The sequence below is a fragment of the Pelophylax lessonae genome (genome assembly GCF_965119305.1).
Source record: "Pelophylax lessonae genome assembly, chromosome: 5".
NCBI classification, from domain to species: Eukaryota; Metazoa; Chordata; class Amphibia; order Anura; family Ranidae; genus Pelophylax; species Pelophylax lessonae.
In genome coordinates this window covers 537,807,983-537,822,747 of record NC_138772.1, presented here as the reverse complement: position 1 = coordinate 537,822,747, position 14,765 = coordinate 537,807,983, and the positions used below count along the sequence as shown (strand labels likewise).

At 45.4% G+C, this 14,765-nt stretch overlaps 1 protein-coding gene across 1 annotated transcript in view; it reads left to right on the top strand.

Moving 5' to 3' along the window:
* FAM135B (family with sequence similarity 135 member B) overlaps window positions 1-14,765 on the top strand; it is a 143,974-nt gene that overhangs the window by 39,803 nt on the left and 89,406 nt on the right. The window contains exon 8 of the mRNA XM_082257944.1: window positions 7,678-7,727. Coding sequence (XP_082114070.1) covers window positions 7,678-7,727 — 50 coding nt within the window. The remainder of the gene's footprint in view (window positions 1-7,677; window positions 7,728-14,765) is intronic.

Sequence of the window (14,765 nt, the reverse complement as noted above, 5' to 3'; positions counted from 1 at the left end):
CAAAAGTGTCAAAAATGTCAGTCAAGGGTCCGATCTGTCCGCCGCAATGTCGCAGTCCCGCAAAAAAAATCGCAGATCGCCGCCATTACGCGTTAAAAAAAAAAACAACAAAAATGACATAAATCTTTCCCTTAGTTAGTAAACGCAATAACTTTTGCGCAAACCAATCAAAATACACTTATTGCGATTTTTTTTACCAAAAATGGGTAGCAGAAAACAAATTGGCCAAAAATTTAAAAAAAAATTGGTTTTTACATCTTTTTTTGGGGGGAATTTCATATAAAAAAATGTTAAAAATATTGTTATTTTTTCAAAATAAACACTTTTTTTTTGTTTATAGCGCAAAAAGTAAAAATCGCACAGGTGATCAAACACCACCAAAAGAAAGCTCTGTTTGTGGGAAAAAAAGGACGTAAATTTCGTTTGGGTACGACGTCGCATGACTGCGCAATTGTCAGTTAAAGTCGCACAGCGCCGAATTGCAAAAAGTAGCCCAGACGTAAGACAGCAAAATGCTCTAGTGGTAAAGTGGTTAAACCGCCATGTAAATACAGCCGATGTACATATAGGTAGTGATGTCGCGAACCTAAAATTTGCCGTTCGCGAACGCGAACATCGTTAAATGTTCGCGAACCGGCGAACCGGGCGAACCGCCATAGAGTTCAATAGGCAGGCGAATTTTAAAACACACAGGGACTCTTTCTGGCCACAATAGTGATGGAAAAGTTGTTTCAAGGGGACTAACACCTGGACTGTGGCATGCCGGAGGGGGATCCATGGCAAAACTCCCATGGAAAATTACGTAGTTGACGCAGAGTCAGGTTTTGATCCATAAAGGGTATAAATCACCTAACAATCCTAAATTGTTTGGAATAACGTGCTTTAAAACATCCAGTGTGTGAATACGATCAGGTATAATGTTTTATCGGTCAAGTAGTGTAAGGGTTACGCCCGCTTCACAGTGACAGACCAAACTCTGACAGACCAAACTCCCCGTTTAACAACAGTCAGTCAGTCCATTTGCACAACCGCAAACTCCCCATTTGCACAAGGTTGGATACCAAGCTAGCCATGTCCCGTTCCTTGTCCTCACTGACATCATTGAAGGTCTCTTCCTCCACCCAGCCACGTACAACACCAAGGGTCCCCGAAAGGTGAGAACAAGCCCCCTGGGACGCCTGCTGTGGCTGGTATTCCACCTCCTCAAAGCCACCTTCCTCCTCTGACTTCTCTTCTTCAGACTCCTCTCTGCGTTGCCACAGGTCCAGCAATTGACAACGACAAGGCTGCTTCTGGTGGTGATGAGGAGTGGACCACAACTCTTCCTCTTCATGCTCATCTACAGCCTGATCCAGTACTCTTCGCAGGGCACGCTCCAGAAAAAACGCATATGGGATGAGGTCGATGATGTTGCCTTGGGTTCGACTGACCACCAGGGTTGTCACCTCCGCAAAAGGACGCATGAGCCTACAGCCATTGTTCATGAGCATTCAGTAACGCGGCCAAAAAATACCCAGCTCCGCAGAAAGAATGAAAGAAAATGAATGTTTCTTCTATGAAAAATTATCCTGCGGATCGCTTTTGGTCTGTTCACAATGAAGCAACGACCTTATCATCTGGGGTGTGCCAACACACTCCTAGAGGTGATCGCTTCATTGTGATACGCAAGCCCCTTCACCACGACAAGGTAACGATCATGAAGGGGAATTGACACATGTATGTGCCTTTTTTTTTGTTTTTTTGCAGCCACAGAGGCCAGAAAAATTAGGCATGTACACATGCATGAAAAAGCAGGTATTGTTGCAGCCGCTGCTGTAGCAGCGGCCTGAAAAATTGAGGTTTTCAAGGCAGAAAGTGCACTAAAACATTGCGGCTTGATCCGTAGTTGGTGGCGGAGACGTCACGTATTTCATCCGGCATGCAGAGAATGATTAAAGACAGCAGCGTGTGGACCATTTTTAGGCCAAGGCATCTCAGTCATCACCAGGCCTTTTTTAGTCAAATGCATCCCCCACTGTCAGTCCCTTCGGGATCCATGCCTCATTCATCTTAATAAACGTAAGGTAATCAAGACTTTTTTGACCTAGGCGACTTCTCTTCTCAGTGACAATACCTCCTGCTGCGCTGAAGGTCCTTTCTGACAGCACACTTGAAGCGGGGCAGGCCAGAAGTTCAATGGCAAATTGGGATAGCTCAGGCCACAGGTCAAGCCTGCACACCCAGTAGTCAAGGGGTTCATCGCTCCTCAGAGTGTCGATATCTGCAGTTAAGGCAAGGTAGTCTGCTACCTGTCGGTCGAGTCGTTCTCTGAGGGTGGACCCCGAAGGGCTGTGGCGATGCATAGGACTAAAAAAGCTCCGCATGTCCTCCATCAACAAGACGTCTGTAAAGCGTCCTGTCCTTGCCGGCGTGGTTGTGGTGGTAGGAGGAGGATTACTTTCACCTCTTCCCCTGTTGGATTCCCGTTGTGCTGTGACATCACCCTTATATGCTGTGTAAAGCATACTTTTCAACTTATTTTGTAGCTGCTGCATCCTTTGCGACTGCCGGTAATTGGGTAACATATCAGAGACTTTCTGCTTATACCGGGGGTCTAGTAGCGTGGCCACCCAGTACAGGTCGTTCTCCTTCAGCCTTTTTATACGAGGGTCCCTCAACAGGCATGACAGCATGAAAGACCCCATTTGCACAAGGTTGGATGCCGTGCTACTCATGTCCAATTCCTCGTCCTCACTGATGTCATTGAATGTGTGTTCTTCCCCCCAGCCACGTACAACACCACGGGTACCAGATAGGTGACAACGAGCACCCTGGGATGCCTGCTGTGGTTGGTGTTCCTCCTCCTCAAAGCCACATTCCTCCTCTGACTCCTCTTCCTCACACTCCTCTTCCAGTGTTGCCGCAGGTCCAGCAAGCGATGGTAAGGCTGTTTCTGGTGGTGGTGATGGTGACCACAACTCTTCCTCTTCCTCTTCATGCTCATCTACGGCCTGATCCAGCACTCTTCGCAGGGCACGCTCCAGGAAAAAAACATATGGGATGGTGCCTTCGGTGCGACTCACTAGGTTTGTCACCTCCTCAAAAGGACGCATGAGCCTACAGGCATTGCGCATGAGCGTCCAGTAATGTGGCAAAAAAATACCCAGCTCCGCAGAGGCTGTCCTAGCACCCCGGTCATACAAATACTCGTTGACCGCTTTTTCTTGTTGGAGCAGGCGGTCGAACATTAGCAGTGTTGAATTCCAACGTGTCGGGCTGTCGCAAATCAAGCGCCTCACTGGCATGTTGTTTCGCCGCTGAATATCTGCAAAGTGCGCCGTGGCCGTGTAGGAACGCCTGAAATGGCCACACACCTTCCTGGCCTGCTTGAGGACGTCCTGTAAGCCTGGGTACTTCTGCACAAAACGTTGCACAATCAGATTCAACACATGTGCCATGCACGGCACATGTGTCAACTTGCCCAAATTCAATGCCGCCAAAAAATTGCTGCCGTTGTCACACACCACTTTGCCGATCTCCAGTTGGTGCGGGGTCAGCCACTGATCCACCTGTGCGTTCAGGGCGGACAGTAGTGCTGGTCCGGTGTGACTCTCTGCTTTCAGGCAAGTCAACCCCAAGACAGCGTGACACTGTCGTATCCGGCATGTGGAATAGCCCCTGGGGAGCTGGGGGGGTGCAGTTGGTGTGGAGCAAGATGCAACAGCAGAAGAGGACTCAGCCGAGGAGGTTAGCAAAGAGGATGGAGTAGGAGGAGTAGAGGAGGTGGCAGCAGGCCTGCCTGCAAGTCGTGGCGGTGTCACCAACTCCTCTGCAGCAGAGCCACGCATTCCATGCTTGGCAGCCGCCAGCAGGTTTACCCAATGCGCAGTGTAAGTTATATACCTGCCCTGACCGTGCTTTGCAGACCAGCTATCAGTGGTCAGATGGACCCTTGCCCCAACACTGTGTGCCAGACGTGACATTATTTCCTTTTCCCCAATAGAGTACAGGTTGGGGATTGCCTTTTGTGAAAAATAATTTCGGCCGGGTACCTTCCACTGCGGTGTCCCAATAGCGACAAATTTTTTGAAGGCCTCAGACTCCACCGGCTTGTATGGTAAAAGCTGGCGGGCTAAGAGTTCCGACAAGCCAGCTGTCAGACGCCGGGCAAGGGGGTGACTCTGTGAGATTGGCTTCTTACGCTCAAACATTTCCTTGACAGACACCTGACTGTGGGCAGGTGAGCAGGAACTGCTGAAGGTGAGAGGCGGAGGGGCGGGTTGTTGATAGGGGGCATGGAGGACAGCAGTGGTTGACGTGGCTGAAGATGCTGGACCAGGAGGAGGATGGTGGCTTTCAGTTTGTGTGCTGCTTTTACTCATGTGTTGATCCCATAGGCATTTGTGATGTGAGATCATGTGCCTTCGCAAAGCAGTTGTACCTAGGTGGGTGTTGGACTTCCCACGACTCAGTTTCTTTTGGCACAGGTTACAAATGGCATCGCTGATATCAGAGGCAGACACACAAAAAAATGCCACACTGCTGAGCTTTGCAAGGACGGCATTCTGGTGGTGGCAACAGCTTGCGTTGATTGGCGTGCTGTCTGGCTGACCCCGGGTGCCGAATCTACATGCTGTCTGACTGCGCCACTAGCTCCTTGCGATGACCTCCTCCCCCTGCTTCCAACTCGTCTCCTCCTCCTCTCTGTCTCCCCATCTGAACTTTCCCCCTCTTCTTCTGCTCTTCGAGCAGGCACCCAGGTGACATCCACAGACACATTGTCATCATCAGCCGCTTCACTTGACAACTCAGCAAAGGCAGCAGCAGCAGGTACAACATCATCATCATCATCACAATGTACGTCCATGTGTATAATGCTGCCTGCCTGAGACATATCCCCGTTATCTACATCCTCTGGCACTAATAGTTGCGCATCACTTATTTCTTCCAACTGATGTGAAAATAACTCCTCTGACGGATCAAGTGAAGCGGCTGTGGTGCTAGTGTTGGTGGTGGTGCCGGCGGGCTGGCGAGTGGTAAATTGAGAGGTGCCCGAAGCTGAGCTGGAGGAGGATGGTGCATTAAGGTTCCGAGCGGAAGCTGTAGATGATTGGGTGTCCTGTGTAAGCCAGTCAACTATGGCCTCAGAATTTTTTGAGTTCAGGGTCTGTGGTGGCCTCTGAACACTGGGCATTATTCTAGGGCCTAAGGAAATCACAGCACCACGACCACGACGGCCCTTGTGGGGTGGCCTGCCTCTGTCTGTCTTTTTTTTTTTAATGTGTTGTGTACTATGAGTGCAAGGTGCTGTGACACCCTATAGGAGTGTTGGGCAGTGGGTACAGTACACTCTGTGGACCTGACAGTCACTGGCACCCAGGCAACTGCAATTAAAAAATATACATATTTTTTTTTACTTTGCAAGCTGCTGTGCCACCTTATATATCAGTGGTGGGTGGGCAGTGGCACAGTACACTCTCTGTGGACCTGACAGCAGTCACTGGCACCCAGGCAACTGCAATTAAAAAATATATATATATTTTTTTACTTTGCAAGCTGCTGTGCCACCTTATATATCAGTGGTGGGTGGGCAGTGGCACAGTACACTCTCTGTGGACCTGACAGCAGTCACTGGCACCCAGGCAACTGCAATTAAAAAATATATATATTTTTTTTTACTTTGCAAGCTGCTGTGCCACCTTATATATCAGTGGTGGGTGGGCAGTGGCACAGTACACTCTCTGTGGACCTGACAGCAGTCACTGGCACCCAGGCAACTGCAATTAAAAAATATATATATTTTATTTTACTTTGCAAGCTGCTGTGCCACCTTATATATCAGTGGTGGGTGGGCACACAGTGGCACTGCAGTGGGCACAGTACACTCTGTGGACCTGACAGTCACTGGCAGCCCAGGCAACTGCAATAATAAAAAATATATTTTTTTTTTTCCAATTTGCAACAAGATGCTGTGCCACCGTATATATATCAGTGGTGGGCAGTGCACTGCAGTGGGTACAGTGCACTCTGTGGACCTGACACAGCACTCACTGCAATTATGACAGAGGAAAAAAAAAATATTTTTTAAAATGCAAGGTACTGTGCCTGTGCCACCCGAAATGAGTGTGGTGTGCACACAGTACAGTCTGTGGTAGGTCTGTGGCCTCTCACACACAGCGGGCAGGCAACTGCAGTGTACAATAGATATATATATATATATAAAGAAAAAACTCTATTACCTTACCAGCCCTTAAAAGGGCTTTTGGGGACACTAGATATATATATATATATGTATATATATAAATAAAAAAAAAATCCTCAATTACCAGCCCTTAAAAGGGCTTTTGGGGACGCTAGATATATATAAAATTACACAAATACCAGCCCTTAGAAGGGCTTTTTGGGGTGCTGTCCTTACAGCAGTAGTGGACCAAGAACACTGCAAGACCAGGAACACTGACTAACTGTCCCTAGCTTAACAGCAGCAGCAGCAGCAGCAGCAGCAGCAGCTCTCCCTACTCTCACTAACACACACTGCTTCAGAATGATCTAAGATGGATGCTGCCCTTGCTTATTTATAGGAGGTGGGAGGGTGTGGGAGGGAGGTATGCTGATTGGCTGGAAATGTGCCTGCTGACTGTAAAGTTCAGGGTCAAAGTTTGCCTCAATGATGTATTATGGGGGGCGGACCGAACATCGCATATGTTCGCCCGCAGCGGCGAACGCGAACATGCTAAGTTCGCCGGGAACTGTCCGCCGGCGAACAGTTCTATACATCTTTACATATAGGTACCGTGGTGGTGTATTTGTACACTAGATATATAATTTTTATTACTATATTTATCACTGAGTATTTTACAGATATTTATTGCGCAGCACTATTATATTGTTTGTTCATTATTTACACTTTTATGAGAAGCGAGGTGTCTGCAGCACTTAATATCTGATTTAGGGAGGTTGCTCGTAGGAACTTTTGTTTGCTTTGTTACACAACGTTGAACAAATTGCACCAATGAATTTAAAGTGAGTTGCTGGGTGCTATCACATTGTGATATTGTAATTGGCCATTAGACACCATCCTAAAGGAACTATTAAGTTGTGCTACATAGATATAAAAGTGTATCGATGTACCGGCGTCCTAAAGTTCATATATCATTGGAAACAATTGGTTGAGGCACGGAGGACTTTCATGGTACCGCAAAGACTTACAACTCCATAATTTTGTTAAAAAATATACATTTATTGGCTTATACACATGTTAAAAAAACATACAACCACCCATGGGACGGGGGGATATAAACAACACATATAGTGGTGAATTAGCCAACAAAAGGCACCTTAGGCCATTGGGAATGGACTAAACCAAAAAACATTTTAAATACTGAAAATTCCTCTAGATTCAAATAGAATGTTTGTGTGGCTCGTCATACAGAGGGACCACTTCTCCAATTATACTCTACAGGTTTCACGGAAAATCCGCTTCATCAGGAGTGCTATTCAGGAGGAATTGATCTATATGAAAATACAGATAATAAACAACACATAACATATATAATATAATATAAATCCACCAATATAAACAGTTAAATGGTCTTTGCGGTACCATGAAAGTCCTCAGTGCCTCAACTAATTTTTTCAAATGCTTTACCAGCCTAAAGGAGCTTACTGGTCAATCACTGATGTCTCTTTTTTTCTTAGAGGAATTGATGCCTGAAAAAACGTTGTCCCAACTCTGCAGCCAACTGCAGGTAAGTCATCACCACAGAGCTTCTCTAGGGTGTTCCCCGATTGAGAGTTGACTTGTGAGTTTTGTTGTTTAATTCCAATAATTTTTTATTGGGTTTTTGTAAGCAGAACAAATTGAAACATCGTACAGGATTACAAAATGAACATAAGGGAACAACAGTACCACGGTCATGTAGCGAGATATGACATGAGGAATACAAAGGGGGGTAAAAACCAAAACAAAACACACCAACAGAGCTTATAATCATACAATCATATATCCAGAAAAAACTGTGTGGGGTTACTTAGGAACATTTCAGGCCATCTAGATAGGAATGTATTGGGACTAGAGCAGCCCCCCCCCCCCCCCCCCGCTGTGAGCTTTGTTGTTGAGTGTGAGTGTACACCTGTGTGTGTAAGGCCCCAATTCTTTAAGGCCCATTCAGATTATTTGCATGGGCTGCTAATGGCCTACAATGCAGCAAAAATCAGAAACGCACCATTTTTTTCGGAAGCAGAAAATCGCAACACACAGAATGTATGTTATGGTGAGTTGTCCTGAGCTACAAGGCAGCTGTATGGGGGTTGTATTGTATTGGTGCTTTGGGGTGCCCTCCAAAATGAATGGCAATGCAATGCATCACGGCACATGCATTGCAATAGCTCTGAATAGACCCTCAACTATATACTATATATTGTTTGCCCATACCGTTGTTAGTATTAAAGGGTAACTCCACTTGTGTGGGGTCTAAAAAAAAAAAAAGAGTAAATAAAGAAAAAACAATATAGCGTATACAAATGTGACACAAATCATATTGTGATTGAATGTTATAAAAAAACGAATGTTATAAAAAAACGACCTTTCCTTTTCACACTTTTCACGCCCTTTGATCGCTTCTGGGTTAATCCCTTCCCTGCCAGTGTTATTAGTACAGTAACAGTGCATATTTTTAGCACTGATTACTGTAGTAATGTCACTGGTCCCCCCAAAAGTGTCAAAAATGTGACTTAGGGGTCTGATCTGTCCACCCGCAAAAATGGCTGATCGCCTCCATTACTAGTAAAAAATAAATAAATAAATACAAATGACAAATCTTTCTCCTAGTTTGTAGACGCAATGCGCAAACCAATCAATATAGACTTAGTGGGATTTTTTTTTTAACAACAGAATACTAATTGGCCTAAAATAATGAAAAAATTAGATTTTTAATTTTTTTCTTTTTGGGAATGTTATTTAGAGCCGGTTCACATTAGCGCGACACGACTCCTTACTACTTCGGGAGGCGACTTGTCAGTCCCGTGCACCACGACTTCGGAGCGACTTGCAGGGACTTCACATAATGGAAGTCTATGCAAGTCACTCCGAGGTCGCCCCGAAGTAGTACAGGACCCTTGTTCTAAGTCGGAGCGACTTGTGTCGCTCCTATTAGAACGGGTCCTGTAGCGGTCAATGGACCGCGAGGGAGCGCGACTTGTCAGGCTGACAAGTCGCCTGACAAGTTGTGCTAATGTGAACCGAGTCTTAGCAGAAAGAGAAAAATATTATTATTATTATTTTTTTTTTTTCAGAACTGTCGCTCTTTTTTTGTTTATAGAGCAAAAAATACAAATCGCACAGGTGATCAAATACCACTAAAAGAAAGCTCTATTCATGGGGAAAAAAAGGACATCAATTTTATTTGGGTACAGTGTCGCACGACCGCGTAATTGACAGTTAAAGTAACGCAGTGCCGAATCGCAAAAAGTGGCCTGGTCGTTAAGGGGGAAAATCTTCCGATCCAGAAGTGGTCAAAGTGTAACTAAAGGCAAAACTTTTTCTTTAAAGTTTTGGACATAGTGGAGAGGGATTAGGACCCCTGTCATTTTTTATTACTGTCTGTGTCCCGGTTAAGGAGATTCATCCTCTCTATTTGTCCTGTTTACCATTATCATTGACAGTGAAAGAAAATCCCACATTTTGGGTTGTCCCCAGAAAAGTAAGTAGCTTCCAATGGGGACACTAGTTCTGGTGACCTGGGGGGGGGGGGGGGGTCAAGGAATTTGCAAGGACTTGCTGCCTTGCTGAAAGAAAGGTATATTTTGAAATCCCGAGGTACCCTTTTTTAAGTTCAGTAAATTATGGGACCCCTGGCTGCAGGTACCGGGTTTAGCTCCAGTAGCGCTTGTCTCTCTGCAAATCCTGCAAGGTTTATAACACTGCTATGAATAGGCTCTTGTAAGCAGATCAAAGATGGTTGCAGTGATCACCATCTTGTGAAGGACATGGTTGGGAATGTCAAACATATAGTAGGCTGTTAGCAGTAGGTTTGTTCTTAGTTTAGAACTGTTCAGTGGCATTGCTTTAGGCATGCATCTACTGATTCCCAATATATATCTTGCTATTAGCAGAAAGAAAACTATTTTCATTATACACTCACCGGCCACTTTATTAGGTACACCTTGCTAGTACCGGGTCGGATCCCCTTTTGCCTTCAGAACTGCCTTCATGCTTCATGGCATAAAATCTACAAGTTGTTGGAAACATTCCTCAGAGATTTTGCTCCATAGTGACATGATAGCACCACGCAGTTGCTGCAGATTTGTTGGCTGCCCATCCATAATGCAAGTCTTCTTGCAAGTCTTCTGTTCAACCACATCTCAAAGGTGCTCTATTGGATTAGATGTGGTGAGTGTGGAGGCCATTGGAGTACAGTGACCGGATCTGGTGAGTGTGGAGGCCATTGGAGGACAGTGACCGGATCTGGTGAGTGTGGAGGCCATTGGAGTACAGTGACCTCATTGTCATGGTGAAGAAACCAGTGGTGAGATGATTGGAGCTTTGTGACATGGTGCATTATCCTGCTGGAAGGAGCCATCAGAAGATGGGGACACTGTAGTCATAAAGGGATGGACATGGTCAGCAACAATACTCAGGTAGGCCGTGGTGTTTAAACGATGCTACATTGGTACTAAGGGGCCCAAAAAGTGCCAAGAAAATATCCCCACACCCATTACACCACCACTGCCAGCCCAAACCTTTGATACAAGGCAGGATGGATCCATGCGCCATATTCTGACCCTACCATCTGAATGTCACAGCTGAAATCGAGACTCCTCAGACCAGGCAACGTTTTTCCAATCTTCTATTGTACAATTTTGGTGGACCTGTGTGAATTGTAGCCTCAGTTTCCTGTCCTTAGCTGACAGGAGTGGCACCCGGTGTGATCTGCTGCTGCTGTAGCCCAACTACTTTAAGTTTGGATGTGTTGTGCATTCACAGATGGTATTCTGCATACCCTGGTTGTAACGAGTGTTTATTTGAGTTACAGTTGCCTTTCTATCTCCTTGAACCAGTCTGCCCATTCTCCTCTGACATCAACAAGGCATTTTCCTCCACACAACTGCCGCTCATTGGACATTTTCTCTTTTTCGGACCATTCTCTGTAAACCCCAGAGATGGTTGTGTGTGAAAATCCCAGTAGACCATGCCATACAATCCCAACAACCATGCCACATTCAAAGTCAGTTCAATTCCCTTTCTTCCCCATTCTGATGCTCGGTTTGAACTTCAGCAAGTTGTCTTCACCACCTCTAGATGTCTAAATGCACTGAGTTGCTGCCATGTGATTAGCTGATTAGTGATTTGTGTGACCAAGCAATTGAACAGGTGTACCTAATAAATTGCCCAGTGAGTGTATATGTAGTGTATACTATTCAAGCACAACGTGTCTCATTTATGTATGCAAATCGTCAGGACTAGTGTTGAGCGAACACGGACTGTATTATTCGTGTTCGTACCGAATAATTGGATTTTTTTTACCCGAACACGGACACGGACACTTTACTGTATGTTCGGGTAAAAATCCGTGTTCGGTCGTTTTATTTCCGGGTTTTGCATGCTTTGGCGCTCTTTTCATGGCGGGCTTTCAACAGCCAATCAACAATCGTTTAACTGGTGTGCCTTAAGCCATCCCAGCCATGCCTGCAAATGTCTTAGTAGCTGTGATTGGCCGTCTGAAGCATGTGACCAAGTCTTTATAAGTTCGAGGCAGCCGCCGCAGCAGCGTCATTCTGCTGCTTAGCTAAGGGACAGAGCACACATCAATGTGCTGGCTGCTGATTAGGGAAAGATAGGCAGGAAAAAACCATTTGTGTCCGGATAGAATTGAGGGACAGGTCGGAGTGTTTAGGCAGGGCGAGTTGTAGGCATTTTAGGGATAGAGTCTGCTGAATTATAGGGTCAGTGTCTTCTACAAACTACAATCGATATTGCTGTGTGGGGGGTGGGGTGAATCTGCACTCAATCCTGATCTACGATCTCTTCTCAATCCTGTTAGGGACAGAGTCTGCTGAATTTTAGGGAAACTGTGTTCTACAAACTACAATCGATATTGCTGTGTGGTGTGGGATTGGAGATAGGCAGGTGTCAGTGATCCACATCCATTTTTCTGTGTGTGAGCTGCAGTGAACACAATCTTTTTGGGCTGCAGTGAACACAATCTTTTTGGGCTGCAGTGAACACAATCTTTTTGGGCTGCAGTGAACACAATCTTTTTGGGCTGCAGTGAACACAATCTTTTTGGGCTGCAGTGAACACAATCTTTTTGGGCTGCAGTGAACACAATCTTTTTGGGGTGCAGTGAACAAAATCTTTTTGGGGTGCAGTGAACACAATCCTTTTTGGTGTGCAGTGAACACAATCTTTGTGGGGTGCAGTGAACAAAATCCTTTGTGGGGTGCAGTGAACACAATCTTTTTGGGGTGCAGTGAACAAAATCCTTTTTGGGGTGCAGTGAACAACATCCTTTTTGGGGTGCAGTGAACACAATCTTTTTGGGGTGCAGTGAACAAAATCCTTTGTGGGGTGCAGTGAACACAATCTTTTTGGGGTGCAGTGAACACAATCTTTTTGGGGTGGAGTGAACAACATCCTTTTTGGGGTGCAGTGAACAAAATCCTTTTTGGGGTGCAGTGAACAAAATCATTTTTGGGGTGCAGTGAACACAATCTTTTTGGGGTGCAGTGAACACAATCTTTGTGGGGTGCAGTGAACACAATCTTTTTGGGGTGGAGTGAACAACATCCTTTTTGGGGTGCAGTGAACAACATCCTTTTTGGGGTGCAGTGAACACAATCTTTTTGGGGTGCAGTGAACACAATCTTTGTGGGGTACAGTGAACAGAATCTTTGTGGGGTGCAGTGAACACAATCTTTGGGGGGTACAGTGAACACAATCTTTTTGGGGTGCAGTGAACACAATCTTTGTGGGGTGCAGTGAACACAATCTTTTTGGGGTGGAGTGAACAAAATCATTTTTGGGGTGCAGTGAACAACATCCTTTTTGGGGTGCAGTGATCAAAATCCTTTTTGGGGTGCAGTGAACACAATCTTTTTGGGGTGCAGTGAACAAAATCCTTTGTGGGGTGCAGTGAACAGAATCTTTGTGGGGTGCAGTGAACACAATCTTTGGGGGGGTACAGTGAACACAATCTTTTTGGGGTGCAGTGAACACAATCTTTGTGGGGTACAGTGAACAGAATCTTTGTGGGGTGCAGTGAACACAATCTTTGGGGGGTACAGTGAACACAATCTTTTTGGGGTGCAGTGAACACAATCTTTGGGGGGTACAGTGAACACAATCTTTTTGGGGTGCAGTGAACACAATCTTTGTGGGGTGCAGTGAACACAATCTTTGGGGGGGTACAGTGAACACAATCTTTTTGGGGTGCAGTGAACAACATCCTTTTAGGGTGCAGTGAACACAATCTTTGTGGGGTGCAGTGAACAACATCCTTTTAGGGTGCAGTGAACACAATCTTTGTGGGGTACAGTGAACAGAATCTTTGTGGGGTGCAGTGAACACAATCTTTGGGGGGTACAGTGAACACAATCTTTGTGAGGTGCAGTGAACACAATCTTTGTGGGGTGCAGTGAACACAATCATTGTGGGGTGCAGTGAACTCAATCTTTGTGGGGTACAGTGAACACAATCTCATACTTCTGAAGATTTGAGGGTGCTGCCTGTTCCATACTCCCCCTACTCCTCATCTAGCCTTTTAGGGGTACGAACAATAGTAATTGGGGCCTAGTGTGGTTGTGTACGTGTGATATACATACACTTTTTTTGGATCATATTTTCTATTCCGCTATTTAATCAAAAACCTTTGGGGATCAGTTAAATTGGGGGATAGTCTGTGTTGGTACGTGTGAGAGAGATCCACCTTTCCAAGTTGTTGGGGTTCATCTCATACTTCTGAAGGTTTGAGGGTGCTGCCTGTTCCATACTCCCCCTACTCCTAGCCTTTTAGGGGTACAAACAATAGTAATTGGGGCCTAGTGTGGTTGTGTACGTGTGATATACATACACTTTTTTTGGATCATATTTTCTATTCCGCTATTTAATCAAAAACCTTTGGGGATCAGTTAAATTGGGGGATAGTCTGTGTTGGTACGTGTGAGAGAGATCCACCTTTCCAAGTTGTTGGGGTTCATCTCATACTTCTGAAGGTTTGAGGGTGCTGCCTGTTCCATACCCCCCCTACTCCTCATCTAGCCTTTTAGGGGTACAAACAATAGTAATTGGGGCCTAGTGTGGTTGTGTACGTGTGATATACATACACTTTTTTTGGATCATATTTTCTATTCCGCTATTTAATCAAAAACCTTTGGGGATCAGTTAAATTGGGGGATAGTCTGTGTTGGTACGTGTGAGAGAGATCCACCTTTCCAAGTTGTTGGGGTTCATCTCATACTTCTGAAGGTTTGAGGGTGCTGCCTGTTCCATACCCCCCCTACTCCTCATCTAGCCTTTTAGGGGTACAAACAATAGTAATTGGGGCCTAGTGTGGTTGTGTACGTGTGATATACATACACTTTTTTTGGATCATATTTTCTATTCCGCTATTTAATCAAAAACCTTTGGGGATCAGTTAAATTGGGGGATAGTCTGTGTTGGTACGTGTGAGAGAGATCCACCTTTCCAAGTTGTTGGGGTTCATCTCATACTTCTGAAGGTTTGAGGGTGCTGCCTGTTCCATACTCCCCCTACTCCTCATCTAGCCTTTTAGGGGTACAAACAATAG